The sequence below is a fragment of the Schistocerca nitens genome, chromosome 9 (genome assembly GCF_023898315.1).
Source record: "Schistocerca nitens isolate TAMUIC-IGC-003100 chromosome 9, iqSchNite1.1, whole genome shotgun sequence".
NCBI classification, from domain to species: Eukaryota; Metazoa; Arthropoda; class Insecta; order Orthoptera; family Acrididae; genus Schistocerca; species Schistocerca nitens.
This window is the reverse complement of record NC_064622.1, coordinates 452,861,335-452,881,216: the sequence shown is the minus strand read 5'-3', so window position 1 is coordinate 452,881,216 and position 19,882 is coordinate 452,861,335. Positions and strand designations below refer to the sequence as shown.

The 19,882-nt window shown below is 45.1% G+C and overlaps 1 protein-coding gene across 1 annotated transcript in view; it reads right to left on the bottom strand.

Annotated features, from left to right (window-relative positions):
* Positions 1–1,192: 1,192 nt before the first annotated feature.
* Positions 1,193–19,882, bottom strand: part of LOC126202956 (vesicular glutamate transporter 2-like) — a 313,828-nt gene continuing 295,138 nt past the window's right edge. Inside the window, exons 10-11 of the mRNA XM_049937075.1 lie at positions 15,160–15,280; positions 1,193–5,753 (exon numbers count right to left, since the gene is read on the bottom strand). Of these exons, the coding sequence (XP_049793032.1) occupies positions 5,556–5,753; positions 15,160–15,280 (319 nt within the window). The 3' untranslated portion in view covers positions 1,193–5,555. The remainder of the gene's footprint in view (positions 5,754–15,159; positions 15,281–19,882) is intronic.

The following is a 19,882-nucleotide window of genomic DNA, read 5'->3' as shown; positions in this document are numbered from 1 at the left end:
TGAAGAAGTAGCCCTTACTCGGCTTAGAGTGGGACCTTGTCCATTGACACACGGCTTCCTCTTACGTCGGGAGGAGCCCCCAGTATGTCAAAGATGCAGGACGCAACTTTCAGTACGACGTCTTTTAACTGAGTGTGTTTTATGTGACAACCTGAGGGTTCAACTGGGCCTCCTACAGGATTTTCCCTCTATTTAACTGCTAACGAGGCGAGTGTTGTTCGTGTCTTAAGATTTTGTGTGGTGTCCGCAATTCAATACTGGGTGTGAGATCTTAATGTGTCCCTTTTTTAACAGCATCTGTACAGGTATTTTATCCATGACTTTATTTAATTTTTCCGCTCTGTCTCACTGGGATTTTATTACGGTCTTTTTTGAAGCTCACCTCCTTGGGGTTGTTTTACGATTTTTATCTCTCGAAGACTGGAGCATCTTCAGTGTGTGTGTGTGTGTGTGTGCGTTTGTGTGTCACGGAGATCCTGATTTTTAAGGAGCTGGTTTGGTGCGTGTTGAAATTTTTATGGATATCTTATAATCACACTCCACTCAAAAATCGTCTAAACGCTACAAGGATCTCGATGTCGTGCGCCCAACATCATGTCATCGTGTTGATCAGCGCTCTAAGGGTGGAGCAACAAACTGTTTAACAGCTGGCCATGTTGTTTTGGCTCATCAATCTATATTGCACCTTTTTTGTGAATATTAACGGAAATTGAGTGAATAGTTAAATGTACGTTGTTGTTGAAATTTGAGTTAAATAATGTGTGATTAATGCGAGTGTAGATGTTCGTGGTTGTTGTCAGTAACAATAAAAATACGTGACTTACTCGTCTAGTCAGTGGGACTATTGTTAATTTGATTTTCACCACCCTGATGAAAGTCCTTTATTGTGACAATTGTGGCGGCCACATTGGTAGCACCTCACAAGTGGATCCTTTCTCTGAGAACTGCATTTCAGTTGGCTGACACCTCCAACATCGCTGTAGACATAAGAGGTCAAACGGTTTGGAAAATGACTGTCAGCAGAACAGGCTATATTATCTGGATCCACTGTGTACCAGCGGTTAATGCTGCTGCTGGTCACCAAATATTTGCTGCTTGTACAATAACGCTGATTCATGCTTTGCACTGAAGAGATCAGAGTAAAATACTCGCACACAATATAAAATTTGCTAATAATCATGAACATACGAAATTTATCCAGGATAAATACAGGAAAACTTTATTGACAGTAATTACAGCAAATATATAAATATATTATACAATAAATATTTCGAGTGTGGGAAGTTCACGATATGGAAATTTAACATGTAATAAAAATTTAAACGTATTTAAATTTTAACTCCACATTCAAGGGGCTGTAATATTCAAACGTAAAAAAAAATACTCGCAAGAAAAAAAATACATACATTTAGTCACTGCCTGTGGCCCGGCAGTACTACTTCATTATGAAGCATCGTGTTCTGCACAATACAATAGCCCGAAACACCCACAAAGAAGGCTCTGCGCGTACTTCGAAAACAAATCAGGACAGGACACTACGTGTGGCACTACATAGGGAACCGACTGCACCACTCGACACGTTGAAGTGTCAGTCAGTGTTATTTCAGTCCAACTGTAGCTGTTCCGGAAGTAACGGTAACGGTGGTGCTCTAAACACGAAGACTGAAGCGAATGTCACTCTTTGTTTATCAGCGAAACGAATCCAAACTTCATTCACACAATGTCACTGAATCTTCTGCTATCGCTGTCTGCCTTCGCAAGTTTTAAGTAGATACAACAGTACCAACAGTACGAAATATTATTGCAGTCTGCCTATTTCTCGTTTGCCTTCCTTCACACATTAACTGACCAGACTCATAATGTTTTGGAATGACGAGTACCTCGTACACCTGACTACAAGGATTGCAAAATCACATTAGTTAAATGGGGAAACAACCACAAATCGAACGTATGTAGGTGGTGCATTCTGTCTTGTGCGTTGCCACCTCTCGAATGGTACTGTTCGTCTTGAAAAACAAAAAGTACTGTAGGAACTTTCCTTATGTTTTTGCCAATTCGCAGTCACCTTGACATACAATTCGTCCTTAACCCTGTTTCACGTCATGCACAACATATGTCGAGTTCAGCATATGTTTAGACAGTTCTTTGTCAAAGTTGTCCACATCGCAGAATGTTTCACGCCCTGCAGAATGAGCGAAAATAAGTGAGGCGTTCTCACATATTGTTGGGGCACGTCTACATTGGAGCTGCGGTAAAAGAGAAGAGAGAAGAGTGACGGTACTGGCGGTGCGGAGGGAAGTGTAAGCGGCGGCCCTACGGCACCGCCACGGCTGAGCCACGGTCAGAAGTGGAGCCGCGATAAGAGCTCCGTACGTCTGCTAGAGTTTCCTTCGCTGTTACCGACGAAACGTATCGGAGGTTTTATCGATGAAATACTCCCAGGCCTCCACTGCCCGATCATAAAGACAAAATAATCGTAATTTTATTCGTTTCCGACCAATTTTGAAAAGAGATGACTACTTAACTGAAAAGAACATGCAAGTAAAGAAGTTTGTTTTTATAGTCATAAGTGGAATAAGAAGCACTGAATTCCGACAAAGACGACATCTGAAGAGATCGTGAATATTTGCGGCTCATTAATTAAGTCTTCCGGGGGAAGCTCCGCTGGATGAAACCTTTATTGACTGTGAATTTGTGTTCACGGTAAGATAATGTACAATTTATTCTCTAACATTTATTAAATTGTACAATAAGCAAATACATGCAACAACATATTCGGGTACTTCTACCTGATTTTATAGTTTTGTGGCTAATATTCTCTGGCTAATATCTCCGTACAGAACACCTTATATAAAAGGCAAATTCAGCAGTTGTACGTGATCGTGATAACTAAATGTTGAAATATTCTTTCTCAGCATCTAGCTGACGTCATCCGTTAGTTACAGTAATATTTATGAATTCATAATTAGCACCAGTCTTTGTAACAGATTAGGACATCGTCTCTGCAGTTTTTGAATAAAGAGCCAGATTGCACAGTGCAAATAATTTGAATACATATCCGCCCTGCAGTTCCTAAGTTGTTTGAATAATCTATAAACATTTTTCTGAAATCATCGACAAACTGTAAATTCCAGTTTAGACTACATTACCATAAACTGTAGTTAGCTCTCTTATGATTTTCGCAGCAGTTACGCCTCCAATACGAAAAGAAAAAGGCCAAGCAGATAGAACGTTGAGCAGTAGGCAAATCTATGCAAAAGTCGAAATTCAGCAACACAGGTATTTTTTTGAAATTATTATGTATTTATATTTGTGCGCTGTGGTTTCCTAGAGTAAAGTATTGTTAATCGCACATCGTTTAAGCGTAATTTTTAGTAACTTCAGTGCAAAATAAATGAAAAAGCTTACTTGATAAATTACGACTATCTTGTCTCCGCTCCTAAACCCAGAATAAATGCAGGATATTCGTAAATTGGTTATGCAAAAGTAACCTTTAATTATGGGAAGGGTAAATAACTTGGAGATATGTTTGATACGGCACTGAATGTAGTGTATCTTCAAGTTTTATTCCCCTCTAACACTGTTAGTTTCCGAAATTTCCACTAGGTGGTACACTTGAATGAGTCATTTCAACAGTCATCACGGAGTCGTATTGCAGTGCAGGACGTGCGCACTGTTGTTTACGGTTTCATGAATCAAAATCCGCTACTACCGTCCAGAGACAGTTCAGGACTAAATATTTCAAGTCACCAAGGCAAACTGCTATTAATTGTCCGACTGTTTCACCGAATTTTGATGTGTATCGTATAGGACGCTGGGTAAGGTTCAACTGGTTCAAATGGATCTGAGCACCATAAGACTCAACATTTGAGGTCATCAGTCCCCTAGAACTTAGAACTACTTAAACCTAACTAACCTAAAGACATCACACACATCCATGCCCGAGGCAGGATTCGAACCTGCGACCGTAGCAGTCGCGCGGTTCCGGACTGAAGCGCCTAGAACCGCTCGGCCACCGTGGCCGGCGGGTAAGGTTCGGCCAGGAGTTTCTGATACAATAGTTGAACAGGTTCGTACCTGGGCGTGCTTGAATATTATCTAACGCCTTAATTATAATAAAATATGCACAAAGAATTTATTTTCGGGCAAGATGGCGCGCCACCACATTATCATCGTGAAGTTGTCACGTAACTCCGTGTGAATGAGCCGACTTTGGTTGGACGTGGTGGAGCAATACCCTGGCCAACGCGATCACCTGGTTCAACCCCAATAACTTCTGTGTACGGGTTTACGCTAAAGACAGAGCGTTTGTTCCTCCGCTTCCGAGAAAAGTCTACGAGCTGCGACAGCGGATAACACGAGAAACTGCTGGCATACATCAAGACTTGCTTCACAGAACTTCACAGGAAATTGATTACAGGTGGGACATTTGTCGTGTTACGAAAGGTGCCACACTAACATTCGTAAATAATACTTGAAGATACAGGGTGATTCAAAAAGAATACCACAACTTTAGGAATTTAAAACTCTGCAACGACAAAAGGCAGAGCTAAGCACTATCTGTCGGCGAATCAAGGGAGCTATAAAGTTTCATTTAGTTGTACATTTGTTCGCTTGAGGCGCTGTTGACTAGGCGTCAGCGTCAGTTGATGCTAAGATGGCGACCGCTCAACAGAAAGCTTTTTGTGTTATTGAGTACGGCAGAAGTGAATTGACGACAGTTGTTCAGCGTGCATTTCGAACGAAGTATGGTGTTAAACCTCCTGATAGGTGGTGTATTAAACGTTGGTATAAACAGTTTACAGAGGATGGGTGTTTGTGCAAAGGGAAATGTTCTGGACGGCCGAGAACGAGTGATGAAAATGTAGCACGCATGTAGCCCTGATCTTACCCCCTGCGATTTTTTCTTATGGGGGTATGTTAAGGATATGGTGTTTCGGCCACCTCTCCCAGCCACCATTGATGATTTGAAACGAGAAATAACAGCAGCTATCCAAACTGTTACGCCTGATATGCTACAGAGAGTGTGGAACGAGTTGGAGTATCGGGTTGATATTGCTCGAGTGTCTGGAGGGGGCCATATTGAACATCTATGAACTTGTTTTTGAGTGAAAAAAAACCTTTTTAAATACTCTTTGTAATGATGTATAACAGAAGGTTATATTATGTTTCTTTCATTAAATACACATTTTTAAAGTTGTGGTATTCTTTTTGAATCACCCTGTATACTGTATTTAGTGCTGTATCAAACAGTTCTGTAAGTTATTTCGTTTTTTGACAACTGATAGCTACTTTTGTACAACTAATTCATTAGTACCCTGTACACTGCTGACGCTCTGTCCGCCTTTGATGCCGAAGCTCCGTCGTGGAGCTGAGATCCGTGCTTCGCTTCGCTCGGTGCCCTCTTCGACGCTGTTCTAGTCTATCACAGCTCCTACGCAAACGTACCCTTCGTCACGAGGGCCGCAAAGTGCCGGACGTTAGTTTGGCAGCAAGCTGGGACTGGGGCCGCCTGCTGCCTGCTGCGTGGTGTGTGCGGTGTGCCGCTGCGGCTCTCAGAGGGCCTCGTTGAGCTCGAGGGCCGGGTTGACGTGGCCGCCCTTGGCGTCATCCTTGGGCCTCTCCTCGTCTTGGGCCGGCGACTCCAGCGCCCACGGCTGGCGCTCGCCGGACGCGAACAGCCCGTAGAAGATTGCGCCCGTGAGGTAGATGGCGCTCGCAATGTAGAACACGTACTTCCAGCTCTCCACACTCTGCCAACAGCGCACACAAAGTACTTCACAGCGAGCCGTGTAGGCAGTGAGTAACAGTACGATTTAGGGCGGGAAAACGACTGAGGTCGAAAGCAACCAAACCATAAGTTAAACAGGATCTGCGTCTGAGCAGAGCGCTTCGTGGTTCTAGAAGGTAGGTGAAACATAGGATGCAAAACGGAATTATAATGTTACGTATAATCCGTCTCGAATGCAAAATTTTTATTCATACGACCGGTTCAAATGGTTCAAATGGCTCTGAGCACTATGGGACTTAACTGCTGTGGTCATCAGTCCCCTGGAACTTAGAACTACTTAAACCTAAGTAACCTAAGGACATCACACACATCCATGCCCGAGGCAGGATTCGAACCTGCGACCGTAGCGGTCGCGCGGTTCCAGACTGTAGCGCCTAGAACCGCTCGGCCACACCGGGCGGCCATACGACCGGTTTCGGTTCATGTAGAACCATCTTCGTATCTGATATGATGTGACGCAGCATGTGAAAGTTACTGGATTTGGACGGGTTACTCCTGTAACCGAAACATCAGATCTGAAGATGGTTCTACATGAACTGAAGCCGGTCATATCAATAAAAATTTTGCAATCAAGACGGATTATACGAAACAATATAAAATCACTGATTTCTGCTATCCTATCATACATTATCTCTGTTTTTGTAAAAACGAGATTAGTTGGTGAGTAAAACTACAGTAGTCAAAATAAACGTTGCATGTTGCTTTATTGTCAATACTGGACATAACTGGAAACAAAACTGAGTTTCACTATAGCCAACATAATCGTGTAGAGAGATTTAGCCACTGTTAAGATATTTACGATATTTCTCATTTTTTTGGTTCTTTCTCAGTTGCACGTTTTTCATTAGATAACATGTTTCGATCATCTTCAGATCTTAGCAATTGCATAATTGTGTTTAGAGATTCACTAACTAGCATGAGATTTTCACTCTGCAGCGGAGTGTGCGCTGATATCAAACTTCCTGGCAGATTAAAACTGTGTGCAGGGGAGCTTCTGTGAAGTTTGGAAAGTAGGAGACGAGGTACTGGTGGAAGGAAAGCTGTGAGGACGGGGCGTGAGTCGTGCTTGGGTAGCTCAGTTGGTAGAGCACTTGCCCGCGAAAGGCAAAGGTCCCGAGTTCGAGTCTCGGTCCGGCACACAGTTTTAATCTGCCAGGAAGTTTCGATTCAGTAACTGTTTAGATATTTACGATAATTCTCATTTTTTAGTTTCGTCTAGTTGCACGTTTTTAATAAGATAACATGTTTCGATCACTATGCATCATCAGCGCGCAGCGCTCCTTGAGACTGAGGGGTCTGTTACAGAGATTTTTACATCCCTGTGATCCGGGCGGTTAAGTCAAGATCCCCATGCCCTGTGACACTTGATGATCCAGAGCAATCGAAGCATGTTGTCTAATTAAAAACCTACAGCTGAGACGGAACAATAAATGAGAATTACCATAAAAACTGAGTTTTTTCTCTCTGGCGCAAATATAATGAAACAAAAATAAAAAGACAATCGCATTTCCACTTGATAGAAAAATATTTTAAAAAATACAAGCAAAATAAAACCTTACAAAAGATTCCACTGCAAACACTACAGTTTTGCTTCAGTGTCATCTTGCATAACACGCTGTTTATGAACAAACTGCTCTTCCTCGTGATTGTAGACACTTTTGAATCAGGTTAAGCATACTTCTTACAAAACTCTCCTGCTAAGCCTGTGGAACATTGTCCCTTTCCTCTGCAACAGCCTCTATGGCGCTCTGTAAAGTCTCTTGTGCGACAGGACGATCGCCAACCGCTAGTGGAATCTGGAGAACATGCAGACCAATTCATATGACTTATTCTATGCTCCACTAGAAAAGTGTTCACGAGACTGTGACTGTGGGAATCCTGATCCAGTATGTTAACCAAATGGAGACTTAGTGCGTGGAAGGGTGTAGTCCCAATACTGCAACCATTCATCCTCCCATGTATTGGCACAAGGGATCTCCTGCAGACATACATGATTCCATCCCTAAACGTGATTGAAAACCGTCTTGCTTAGGATGAGGGACTACAGTACAGCAAGGTGTAAACATTATCCTCGTTAACTCCCCAAACGAATTGTGTCCACAAACTGTGGTTTAGTTTCCATGAGACACAATCCTCTCTCTGAACACTATTTGGAGGTGGAGCCTTGGCGCCGCCAGACTCCTGTCACCATAAGCTCTGGGCATGCTTCAGCGACTACTGCATGGCACGGCAGAGGATCATTGTGTGTCACGGGGAATGGGGATCTTTACCTGACCACCTGGACCGTGAGGATGGTAAAAACCTCTATAACAAACACCTCAGTCTCAAGCTGCGCTACGCGCTGGTGAGATATGCTTGGCTATTGAGGTGGAACAGTCATTAGAGGGTAACCTCTGGGGACCTGCTGCATCTTAGTTGTACAAGGGTTATCCAGGCACTTGTCACTCTGTCTAGGTGAACTTTTATTACCCTAGCTGCTCGTGGGACTGAGATGGATCCTTCGAAGTTTTCTCTTACACCTCCCAGTGGAATGGGAGGGCTCCAGTAGATACAAACACCCAATCAAATAACAAGGCTCGTGCAGCTAGTCCTCTGGACTTAGGGTATTAAATAATTCTAGTGTTTTTAGTAACAGAATGCATGCTGCTGGTCAGGGTGTGTTTTTATTGGTTAAAAGGAAAGAGAGAAGTTTTGAAAAAGTATCACCTTTTTAAATATAAAAGGGTTTAGAGGGAATTGCAGGTACTTTAACATCAGTAAAGTGGTTATGAAATGGAACACTGTTAGTGGAAACATCAAATACCAAACAAGTGAAAAACCCAGAGAAGGCCAAAACACTTGGAGAATATGCCATTGAGACTGAGTTCCACACGACATTAAACTACAGTAAAGGTAATTCTTCAGGATTTCCCGGCGATCTGTTCACATATTGAATAATAGGAATCTCTCCCAATTGTTCGCGTAGGTCGCCACGATATTTCGACGGCGTATCTTGTTGTCTTCTTTAGATGCTACCTGAGAATGGGTCCTTGGTTAGATCAAGTCCAGTATTTATGCATGGATTGTGTTGGGCGGACTATAGTCGTTCCGCATCACCCAATACGGGTTTGGGGATTAGAATAGGCCCAAGGTATTCCTGCCTCTCCTAAGAGGGGACTAAAAGGCGTCTCACACGTTTCGGCCTCTATGTGATCATCTCCTGTAGGGTTTGATCCCTATTTTTCCAAGTTTTCCCAAAGAGCGAGCCAGTTTGGGAAGGGCATCATGCCTGTCATGCATTGAGACCTTCAAAATTTTTTATCGTCGTTGCTCTGCAGTTCCGTTCGTTCTCCATCTGTTGGGCGAGGACACCTTCCTGGCTGCATTTTCCTCCATCCAATGTGCAGTGTCGTTTTCTGCGCCGACCATGCTCATGGATTTCTTTGCACCTCATAAACCAGCATGGTAGGCAGTCCGTTGTGGTGGAGTCGCCATGTACCCTGTTCGTTGTAGCCCCCTGACTACACAGACATCGCTCTGCTGATGTCTGCACTGTTAACTCCCCACATATGACAAGGAGTAGATTCCTATCACCCAGGGGGGGGGGGGGGGGGCATCAGGACTCCAGCCAATGGCCATCTTGCCAGGTGGCCCTTGCTGAAGCTGGGTTGTGCATGTGTGGAGGGCTCCTGGTCAGAGTGGGTGGCATCAGCGCAGATGACACACTATGAAGTGCACTAAGTCATCTCTCGCCAGTGGTCAAACACCAGCAGTGTCTAAGTGCTCAAGGGTTCAATTTAATGCGCAGAAGTGTGAGCCTAAATCGTTCTCCTCCCTGACCACACCATGGGAGGATTGCCAGGCTAAGGATGGCAGCGATTCTTATTCACACCCGTAGCTTGTATGTACGAGAGCTGATGGGGAGTCCTTAATGTCGATGAAGCCTCAGTTTTTTGTGGACTATTTAGAGGACAAGTTTGGGGAGGTGGAGGGATTGTCTAAAATGCGTTCTGGATCAGTCTTGATAAAAACAGCAACTTCTGCCTAGTCGTGGGCACTAATCGCCTGTGACAAGCTGGGTGATGTTTCTATCACGCCCCATAAGAGCTTAAATATGGTCCAGGTACCATATTTCACAAGGCTCTTCTTTTACAGTCTGATGATGAGCTGCGTGCCAAATTTGTGTGAAGAGGTGTTAATTGCGTCCAGCACACACATAGGGAACCAAAGGATAATCAGTGGGCCATCTTTTCCTTCGAGGGTGATACATTACACGAGAAGGTCAAGATGATCATATACTGGTGTGACATCAGACCTTACATCCCTTCCCCAATGCAGTGCTTTAAGTGCTGTATATTAGGGCACATGTCCTCCTCCCCCCCCCCCCCCCCCGGCGCCACATGTAGAGACTGTGGACAATTGCTGCATCCGAATACATGAGCGCCTCTTTCCACCTGTGTCAACTGTGGTAAGCACCTCTCTCCCTGCTCGCTGGACCACCTAGCACTCCAAAAGGAGCGGAAAATTATAAATTACAAGACCCTGGACAGGCTGCCTTACCACAAGGCTAAACTAAAATACTAAATGTTAAACCCTGTTCCAATCCTATTTTCCTATTCTGTTGCTAAGACAGCATCGCCACCATGACGCCATTACACTCGTGATCATAACTTACACCAGTGGCCTTCAGGGCCACCCATCTCGATCCATCCTCCAGCTTTGGGTGGGGGTACGTCTTCTTGTGTTGCTTCCAAAATTTCTACTTTGGGAGCTTGGCACCCCAAACGCCAGAGACATAGATCCCCCCCAGCCAGAGAAGTAACAGCATCCTCCGGAACCTCTCATGTGGAAGGCGTCCCTTGGGACCCTATATTCTGCGGTTTCCCCAAGGTGTCGAACGGACACTAGACATTGGTTGAAGGAGCCACTAGCTGCTGGTCAAAAGCGTTCACCATTTTCGTCTGTCCCTCAGGCTACTTTCGAGAAGCTCCCCCAGCAAGCCCACAAGGAGTGGCGAGAGGCCAAACCATTAAAGAAGAAGTCTGCTAAGAAATTGGAGCCTCTGGTGGTCCCCGCACCACCACGCCCTCAGGACTCTGTGCCCAAGGGCTAGGTGCAGATTCTAGTGCACCCTGAGTACCTAGATCTCGCTGATGCCTCGGATGCAATAGTACTGGATGCAAACTATAAACTGGTGGTGCCCCCTGCAGGACCGAGGTATTTCCGCCTGTCATAAGAGGCGACTAAAAGGAATAAACTGCCTCATTGAATGTTCTGTGCCTCTCCAGTCTCATGATGACGTCATCCTACATCCACCACCTGGTTGAGCTATGGCAACTGTTAAGCTTATGCTTCCTGCATCGCCCTGCAAGAAAACTGGTTCCTGGCAATGCAGATCCCTGCCCTCCGTGGCTATAGGGGATATTACAGGAACCGTAGTGAATGTAATCGAGTGTCAGGTGGAGTTTGCATTTATGACCCAAACTCAGTCTGTAGTGAACCTGTGCCCTTTCAAACCCCTCCTGGTGCCGTGGCTTTCAGAATAACGACGACGCAGGGAATAACTGTTTGCAATGTACATATTCCTCCAGATCGTGAAGTACGCCTGAATGTATTAGCTGCATTTATTGTTCAACTCCCTAAACCTTTCCTAGTTTTGGGAGATTTTAACGCCCATAACTCCTTGTGGGGTGGCACCGTGCTTACTGGCTAAGGCAAATATTTCGAAGCTGTACTGTCTCAATTCGACCTCTCTCTCTTATATACTGGGGCCGTCAAATATTTCAGTGTGGCTCATGGTAGTTACTCGGCCATTGATTTATCAATATGCAGCCCAGAACTTCTCCCATCTATCCACTGGAGAGTACATGACGACCTGTGAGGTAGTGACCACTCCTCAATCTTCCTGTTACTGCTCCGGCATCAGGTACACGGATGCCTGTGCAGATGGGCTTTAAACAAGGCCTACTGGCAAATTATCACCTCTGCTGTCACCATTGAATCTACCCCACACGGTAACTTCGATGTGGTGGTTGAGTAGATCACTACGACAATCGTTTCTGTGTCAGAAAACATGATCCCTCTCTCTTTAGTGTGCCCCCAGCAAAAGGCAGTCCCTTGGTGGTCGCCAGCAGTCGCTGAGGCAATTAAGGAGCATCGGCGAGCTCTACTGAAGCATAAGTGGCACCCTTCTCTGGAGCACCTCATAGCCTTTAAAAGGCTCCGTGACTGCATTCGCCAACTTATCAAACGACGGAACCAGTAGTGTTGGGAGAGATACGACTCGACCATTGGATGCCATAAGTCTGGGTAAAGATGAAACGGGTTTTAGGGCACCAGACCGTAACAGGTGTTCCCGGTGTTAACATAAATAGCGCGTTAACTACTGACACAAACTCGATTGCCGAGCACTTTGCTGAGCACTATGCTCGAGCCTCTGCATCAAAGAATTCCAAGCCAGCATTTCGCACTCTCAAATGGCGGCTTGGAGGGAAAGGCCTTTCGTTCACTACACGTCACAGTGAATCCTATAACGCCCCATTTAAAGATTGGGAGCTCCTTAGTGCCCTTGAACAATGCACTGACACAGCTCCTGAGCCACATTGGATCCACAGTCAGATGATTATACTTCTCTCATCTGTCTACAAACTACATCTCCACGTCATCTTCAACCAGATCTGGTGCGATGGCACCTTTCCATCGCAATGTCTGGAGAGCACCATGATTACGGTGCTCAAATCCGGTAAAAACCCGATTGATGTGGGTAGCTATCGGCCCATCAGCATCACCAACGTTCTTTGTAAGCTGCTGGAACGTATGGCGTGTCGGTGGTTGGGCTAACGGCTCCATGTCAGGGTGGCTTCCGCCATTGACGGTCTACCACTAATAATCTTGTGTCCCTCGAGTCTGCAATACGAACAGCCTTTTGCAGAAGTCAGCACCTGGTTTCCATCTTTTTGATCGACGAAAAGCGTATGACACGGCCTGATGACATCATATCCTTGCCACATTATACGAGTTGGGTCTCCAAGGCCCGCTCGCGATTTTTATCCAAAATTTCCTATCGCTTCGTACTTTCCGTGTCCAAGTTGGTGCCTCCCATTGTCTCCCTCATAACCAGGAGAATGGGGTCAAGCAGGGTTCTGTATTGAATGTATCTCTATTTTTAGTGGTCATAAATGGACTAGCAGCAGCTGTAGGGCCGTCCGTCTCACATTCTCTGTATGCAGACGACTTACGTATTTCTTACTGCTCCACCAGTACTGGCGTTGCTGAGCGGCGACTACAGGGAGCCATCCACAATGCGCAGTTACGGGCTCTAGCCCACAGTTTCCAATTTTCGGCTACAAAGTCGTGTGTTATGTTCTTCTGTCGGCGTCGTACCATTCATCTGGAACCAGAGCTTTACCGTAATGACGATCCACTCACTGTAGTGGAGACATATCGATTCTTAGGACTGGTTTTCGTCGCCCAATTGTCTTGATTTCCTTACGTTTTTCAGCTTAAGTGGAAGTGCTGGCAGCACCTCAATGCCCTCAGCTCCCTGAGCAACACCAACTGGGGTGCAGACCGCTGTACAGTGCTGCAGCTCTACACAGCTCTTTTTCCATCCTGTCTTGACTACAGGAGTCTGGTTTATGGTTCAGTGGCGCTCTCAGCATTTTGTTAACTCGACCCAGTGCACCACTGGTGTTCACCTAGTGACAGGAGCTATTAAGACGAGTACGGTGACCATCGTGCTGGTGAAGGCCGGAGTCCCTTCATTGCAGGTTAGGCATGCACAACTGCTCTCCAGTTAGGTTCATTTCCCGCATTGGTGGTCCGTGTCAGGGCTTCCAATTGCCGTTCGTGGCCGATCAATTCTTTCTGGAATCCTTTCCTTGACCAACTATAGTTGAGGTTAATTCATGTACACATACATGGTGTACACCTAGGCCGCCACTTCAGCTGGACCTTTTACATGGCCCTAAGGACCCTGTTAACCTTACAGCTCTCCACTGCTACTTCCTCTTGATTCTTCACACATGTACCGAGGCCATGAAGTGGTTTACACCGACGGCTCGATGGCTGATGATCACGTCGGCTTCGCATATGTCCAAGGAAACATAGTGAACAGCATTCCTTTCTCGATGGCTACAGTGTTTTCACTGCCGAGCTAATGGCTATATCCCGTGCTCTTGAGCACATCCATTCATGCCTTGGGGAGTCGTTTCATCTGTGTACTGACTCCTTGAGCAGCCTACAGGCTATCGGCCAGTGCTACCCTCGCCATCCTTTGCTAGTGACCATCCAGAAGTCCATCTATGGAACGGTCCAGTCGTTCCGTGGTGTTGATCTGGACCCCAGGTCACGTTGGCGTCCAAGGCAATGAACTTGCCGATTGGCTGGCCAAACAGGCTACACGGAAACCGCTCTTGGAGATCGGCTTCTCTGCAACTGACATGCGTTCAGTACTACGCCACAAGGTTTTGTGGCTTTGGGAGACGGAATCGCATAACCTCAGTAATCACAACAAACTGCATGCCATCAAGGAGACTACGAATGTGTGAAAGATCTCCACGTGGCCCTCTCGCAGGAACTCCGTGGCTCTCAGTTGGCTCCGCACTGACCACACTTGAGCGTCCCACGGCTACCTCCTGCACCGTGAAGACCCGCCTCAGTGTTGGTGCGGCGGCCGGTTGACAGAGGGCAATTTCTTGTTGAGCTGTCCTTCTTTGGCTGCCCTGCGACTGACTCTTCAGTTTCCGGTTTTGTTGCCATGACTTTTAGCTGACAACGCCTCATCGACTAATTTAGTTTCACGTTTTATACGTGACTGGGTTTTATCATTCTATATAAGTTCGTGTTCTCCACTCTAATGCTTTTAGGCTGGATATTTTAATGCTTCACAGAGTGTTGGATTTTCCTTTTATTCTCGTTGTCAGCCAGCCACGGTCATCTGCTCTCTTGTTTTTATCCCTTCTATCTATTTCTTGCTTCTCTCTGTAGTTTTATTTTCCTGTTTTGTCCATAGTAGTGTTGGTTGTCCTCTCGTTCTTCTGGTTCTTCTTTTCTCTTGTTATTGTGCTGCACGTCTCATTTCTTTTCTTCTTTCCCTTGTGTAATTATTTTACCGGGAACAAGGGATCGACGACCTCGCAGTTTGGTCCCTCCCCCCCCCCCCCCCTTCCCCCAACCAAGCAACCTTGTGTAGGCGACACTACCGCCACCTGTATATGTGCATATCGGTATCTCATGACTTTGGTCTCCTCTGTGTATAGCTAAGGGAAGCTGATCCCAAGAACAATGGTGTAGTAAGAAATTTGGAAAAAAGAAAGTGTGAAGTTGGCGTAGTGTTTATGTAACTGTTGAGACACGTTAGATATGAGCCGTTGGTACAGGTGCGGTACCTTGCCGGTGACGATGTAGCCCGTGATGATGGGACTGACGATGCCGGGCAGCGTGGCCACCGTGTTGGAGAGGCCCATGAGGACGCTGGCGTGCTGTGGCGCGATGTCCAGGTGGTTCACGCTGCAACAGCACAGCGCGTACATGTACGGGTGTCTTTTATTATTTATGTGCCTGTCATTTACAAATGACCTGCCACTTCGTTACTAAGAAAGGTCGCATTTTCACAGTATCAAACTGAATATGTACGAAATGTTAAACTTATTTCATATTTCTCATTTGTAATAAGGATTAATAATATTGCAATTAATTAAGAAATAAAAATATTAAAATTAACAATTTATGAGTAGAAGATAGTAATTTAGGTACACAGAAAAGAGGTTATGAAATATCATCACTTTATGACATATTAAAAACTCGGAATTTTTTTTAAATAACAAGGTTCTTAAATGTGAAGGAGAATTAAAAGGTAATAGGAAAGACATGGAGTTGGGTTTGAGATCCCAACACAAAGGGATCTCGTGTGTGAGGGCTTGGTAAATCATCGAGCCTGTCACATTCGAGGTAGCGTACAAAATATATCTTTAATAGTCACTTGATTAATTTATGTGTATAAACGTGTATTTTTATTAGTCTTATATTATATTTCTTATAGATCACATGTGCTTTACACTGGGCATAATCGGTACATTATTATCGGTATATTTCGGTACACTGTTGTGTGTATGGTGTTTGTGTTATCAGGTTAAATCTGATATAAGCTTAAAAACCAATTACGTCATTTTCACTACAGGTATTATTTTACCAAAGCTTAGTAAGCAATTATACCATTTAAAGTCACGTATTACTCAAGACGTCTAAGTCTCTATATTAATGGCACTGTTTTTTTTTTCAATTTATGTAAAATAAAAATTTTAAAAAAATGTATGGTTAAGCAGTGAACAGAAGGTGGTTAAAATAGCGCAGAGACAGAGCAAACCGCCTCCGCTATGACTTTGTCCAGGACGGCACACAAATTATGTACCTTATCAGTGCACATTTTCAACGTCCTTCTATGGCAGCACACCTCGAATACTTCGTTTCTCTTCTTTTCCGGTTTCCACCAAGTCTATGATTGACTTCCAGACAATGCTGACCTCCAGACGTACATTCTCACAAATTTCCTCCTCAAACTAAGACTCCTGTATTATGCAGGTAAACTATTAGGTTGATACATAAGTTCGTATAGTTTTTGCTTTGTATGTTGACTCTCCGTTTGTTATGAGTTTTTTATAGACTGTCTTTTTTCTACTTCTCTGTTGCTACTTGAGGTTACGTATAGTCATTTTGTCATTCGGAGATAGTGTCTAGGGCTGTGGACGCTAGAAAATGGAGTTCCAAGTAGAGGAATCGAAACATTTCCGACGTATTCTTGTGTCTGTGTTCAATAGAGAGATGACTGCAGCGGAGGTAGTCAGAGACATTTCCACCGTGCATTTTCCTGTTTTTCTATGAAGCTCCTAGCGGTGTTACTACGTACTAGAAACAGTCAGGCGACTTTTAGATAGCAGCTCTGTCAAGCCTGTGTACCATTTCCTAGTGAGAAACAGTATTTTGTGCCTTTTTACCGTCGAAGCAGACGTATTTCGTTGTCAGTAAATTTATTACAACTTGATCACTATTTTCCAGGCATGCTCGAGAGGGACATTTCAACAACGACCAGGAAGACTGCGTGATGTGATGCTTCGCCACGACTGCACCCGCCCTCATTCTGCTAGACTGAAGGAAAACGCTGCATAGAAATTGGATTGGGAAGTCATTCTGTACATACCTTCTTCACCTGATCTTCCGCCAACAGATTTTCATTTTTTCTACCCTCTATCGAAAAATCTTCAATGAACTTCCTTTCCAGATGAAAATACGCTCCGAACATGGTTGAGTCAGCTCTTCGCCTCAAACTCACGTGATTTCTACAGTCTCGGAATCGAAAAGTTACACCAGCGTTGGCACACTCTTGTAAATAGTGAAAGTGAATATGTTTTTGATGACTAAAGTGTCTGTTGTGTTTATGTAACTCACGGAAAAACCCTACGAACTTATGCACCAACCTAATATTGTTAGGGAACTTACACCACATCGGCCGGTTATCAATACGGCGGACGTACGCACATTACACGGGATTTTAATTTTTATTTCAATTGGTTTTATACAGCGGGTGCTAGCAGGCGCCCTCAGGGACCCAGCGTCGCGGTCCCGGCGCTCCTGAGCTGCGGACTGGCAAGTGCCGCCAGTCCTCTGTCACCGTAAGCTCTGAGCATGCTTCAGCAACCACCGTGCAGCGCGGTGGTGGAATGTTGTGTGTCACAGGAAACGGGGATCTTGGTTTGACCTCCCGGGTCGCGAGGATAGAATAAACCTCTATAACAAACCTTTCAATCTCAGGGTGAGATGCGCGTTGATGAAATGCATGGCTGTTGAGGTGAAACAGTCGTTAGGGGACAACCTTTGGGGAACCTGCCACACCTCAGTCGTAAGGGCTTACTCAAGAATGCAGGGCTCTGTCTGAGTGGACCTTTATTTCGCTGGCTGCTCGTGGGACCGAAATCGTCTTTTCATCCTCCCAGCGGGAAGTGTGGGCCGCTGGAAGATACTAGCACAAAGCCTAACAAGAGGGCTAGTCTACCCAGTCGTTCTGACTCAGTTCATTCTGAAAGTACAGTCTGTAGTAAAAGACGCATGCTGATCCTCAGAACTTGTTTTTAATAGTGAAACGGAATTAGGATAGTTTTGAAAAGTTTTAGCCCGTGAATATGCAAAAGGATTCAGAGGGAGTCCGTGGCACCATAAAATCAGTGAAGCATTTACACAGTGGGACACTGCTAGTGGAAACTTTAACTTCATAGCAAGCCACTAATCTACAAAAACCTAAATGCCTATGGGAGTACGCAATAGACATTTTTTACTGTACAGCACCTTAAATTATAGCCAAGGTGTTGTGACATGCAGGGATCCAGTCGACATTCCCAAGGAAGAAATGCAGCGTGAGTGGTCTCCAGAAGACATAGTCGACGTCCAAAACATCGTCAAGAATTTTGATGGTGATCTTATAAAATCCGACTCCTTTATTGTGACATTTAGTGGCACAAAAGTTCCTGAGCATGTTAAGGCTGGCTTCCTTCACCTCTGGATGTGCCCTAATTTTTCGAACCCAAACCGCTGTTTTAAGTGCCAGTACTTTGGGCACACTACTGTCAAAGCAAGAAGAAGCCACTTGTGGCAAAAGTGGGAAGGCCGCCCATGAACGAGTTGGTTGTCCATCTCCTGTGAAGTGTGTCATCAGCTTTGGAGATCACCATGTCTGGAGTAGAGACTGCAGTGTCTTTCTTGAAGAAAGGACGGTGCCGGAAATAAAAACAAGTAAATGTACCTCATATAGAGAAGCCAAATAGATCTATAAGAGCATGGAGACGCCGACGCTCGCTACCTCCTTTGCATTTGTTCTTAAACAGCCAATTCCTAAAACAAATGCTGCCAGACATACGGAGGCAGCCAATGTCAGCAGTAGTACCTGCGTCTGCTAGTGCACTTGTCCTGCTGCAGCTATTTCCAAGTCGTTACTTCCAACCAAGACTTCAGACAAGGCTGTGGTTGCAGCTGTTGTGAAGCTCCCTGCCGCTCCGAAGGTTCATCCTGGTCCACCATCCAGTGCTGCTACCACGACCGTCACGGTTGTGGTCCCAAAGCTCACTCAGGATAAAAAGTCCAAGACAAAGCGTCAACCACTGACAGAGCCAGGGAGTCAGCTGTCCCATGGTGTCGAATTCACCCTCTCTTGTGTATCTCGTCATTCTTCAACAGATCTAATAGAACTTGATGTCAGACTGGGGTAATCATCTTGCCCCAAAGCTGACCTGAATCTCCTAGCACAGGAACACTTATTGTGCATCTGTATGCAGGAAACGAATTGTAAAGCGTCTGATGCCCCAGTCTTACAATGCTGTAGTCTCTCACAAGGATGAATTGAATCGACAATGAGCCACATTCGTTTACCAATTACAGCAGTGCTGAAGCAGGGGTATCTCCAAACAACACCTGGAGATATCGCTCTGATTCTGGCTGAGCATTTTCCAAAAAACTATTGTCAAATCAAACAAGGATCTGGAGTTCCGTTGCTATGGTACGATTGCAGAGAGTGGGAAGTTGGACTTCGAATCCTACAGTTCAGATGCCTACAAATTCCCTTTCCCCGTATGGGAGCACGTATCGGCTGTCTGAGACTTGTGACATTGCGCCCAGTCACAACAAAATCCGGTACTGAATGCTTCGACATTTGCCACCGGTGACAAAGGAAATCCTCCACAAATTTTTTAATATCATATGGCAGACAGGCAGCTACCCAACTCCTGGAGGTAGACAATTCTGATACCTCTTCTCAAACCAGGAAACCATCTGCCAGTAGTTATAGGAGTGCTGCATTAACGAGCTGTGTAGGAAAGACCCTGGAGCGAATGGTTAACCACCGTTTGTATGGTTGTTAGATAACAGGCAACTCCTTAGCCGCTCTCAGTGTGGGTTCTGGAGATTTCGGTCCACTGTCGATAACCTGATCCTGCTAGAGCTGGCTATTCAGCAGGTTTTCCTATGTAAACACCGCTGGTTTTCCACATTCTTCAGAATCAGGAAGGAAAACGATACTATTTGGAGGCACTTTATTCTCGCACAGCTGCATCAATGGGGTTCTCGTGG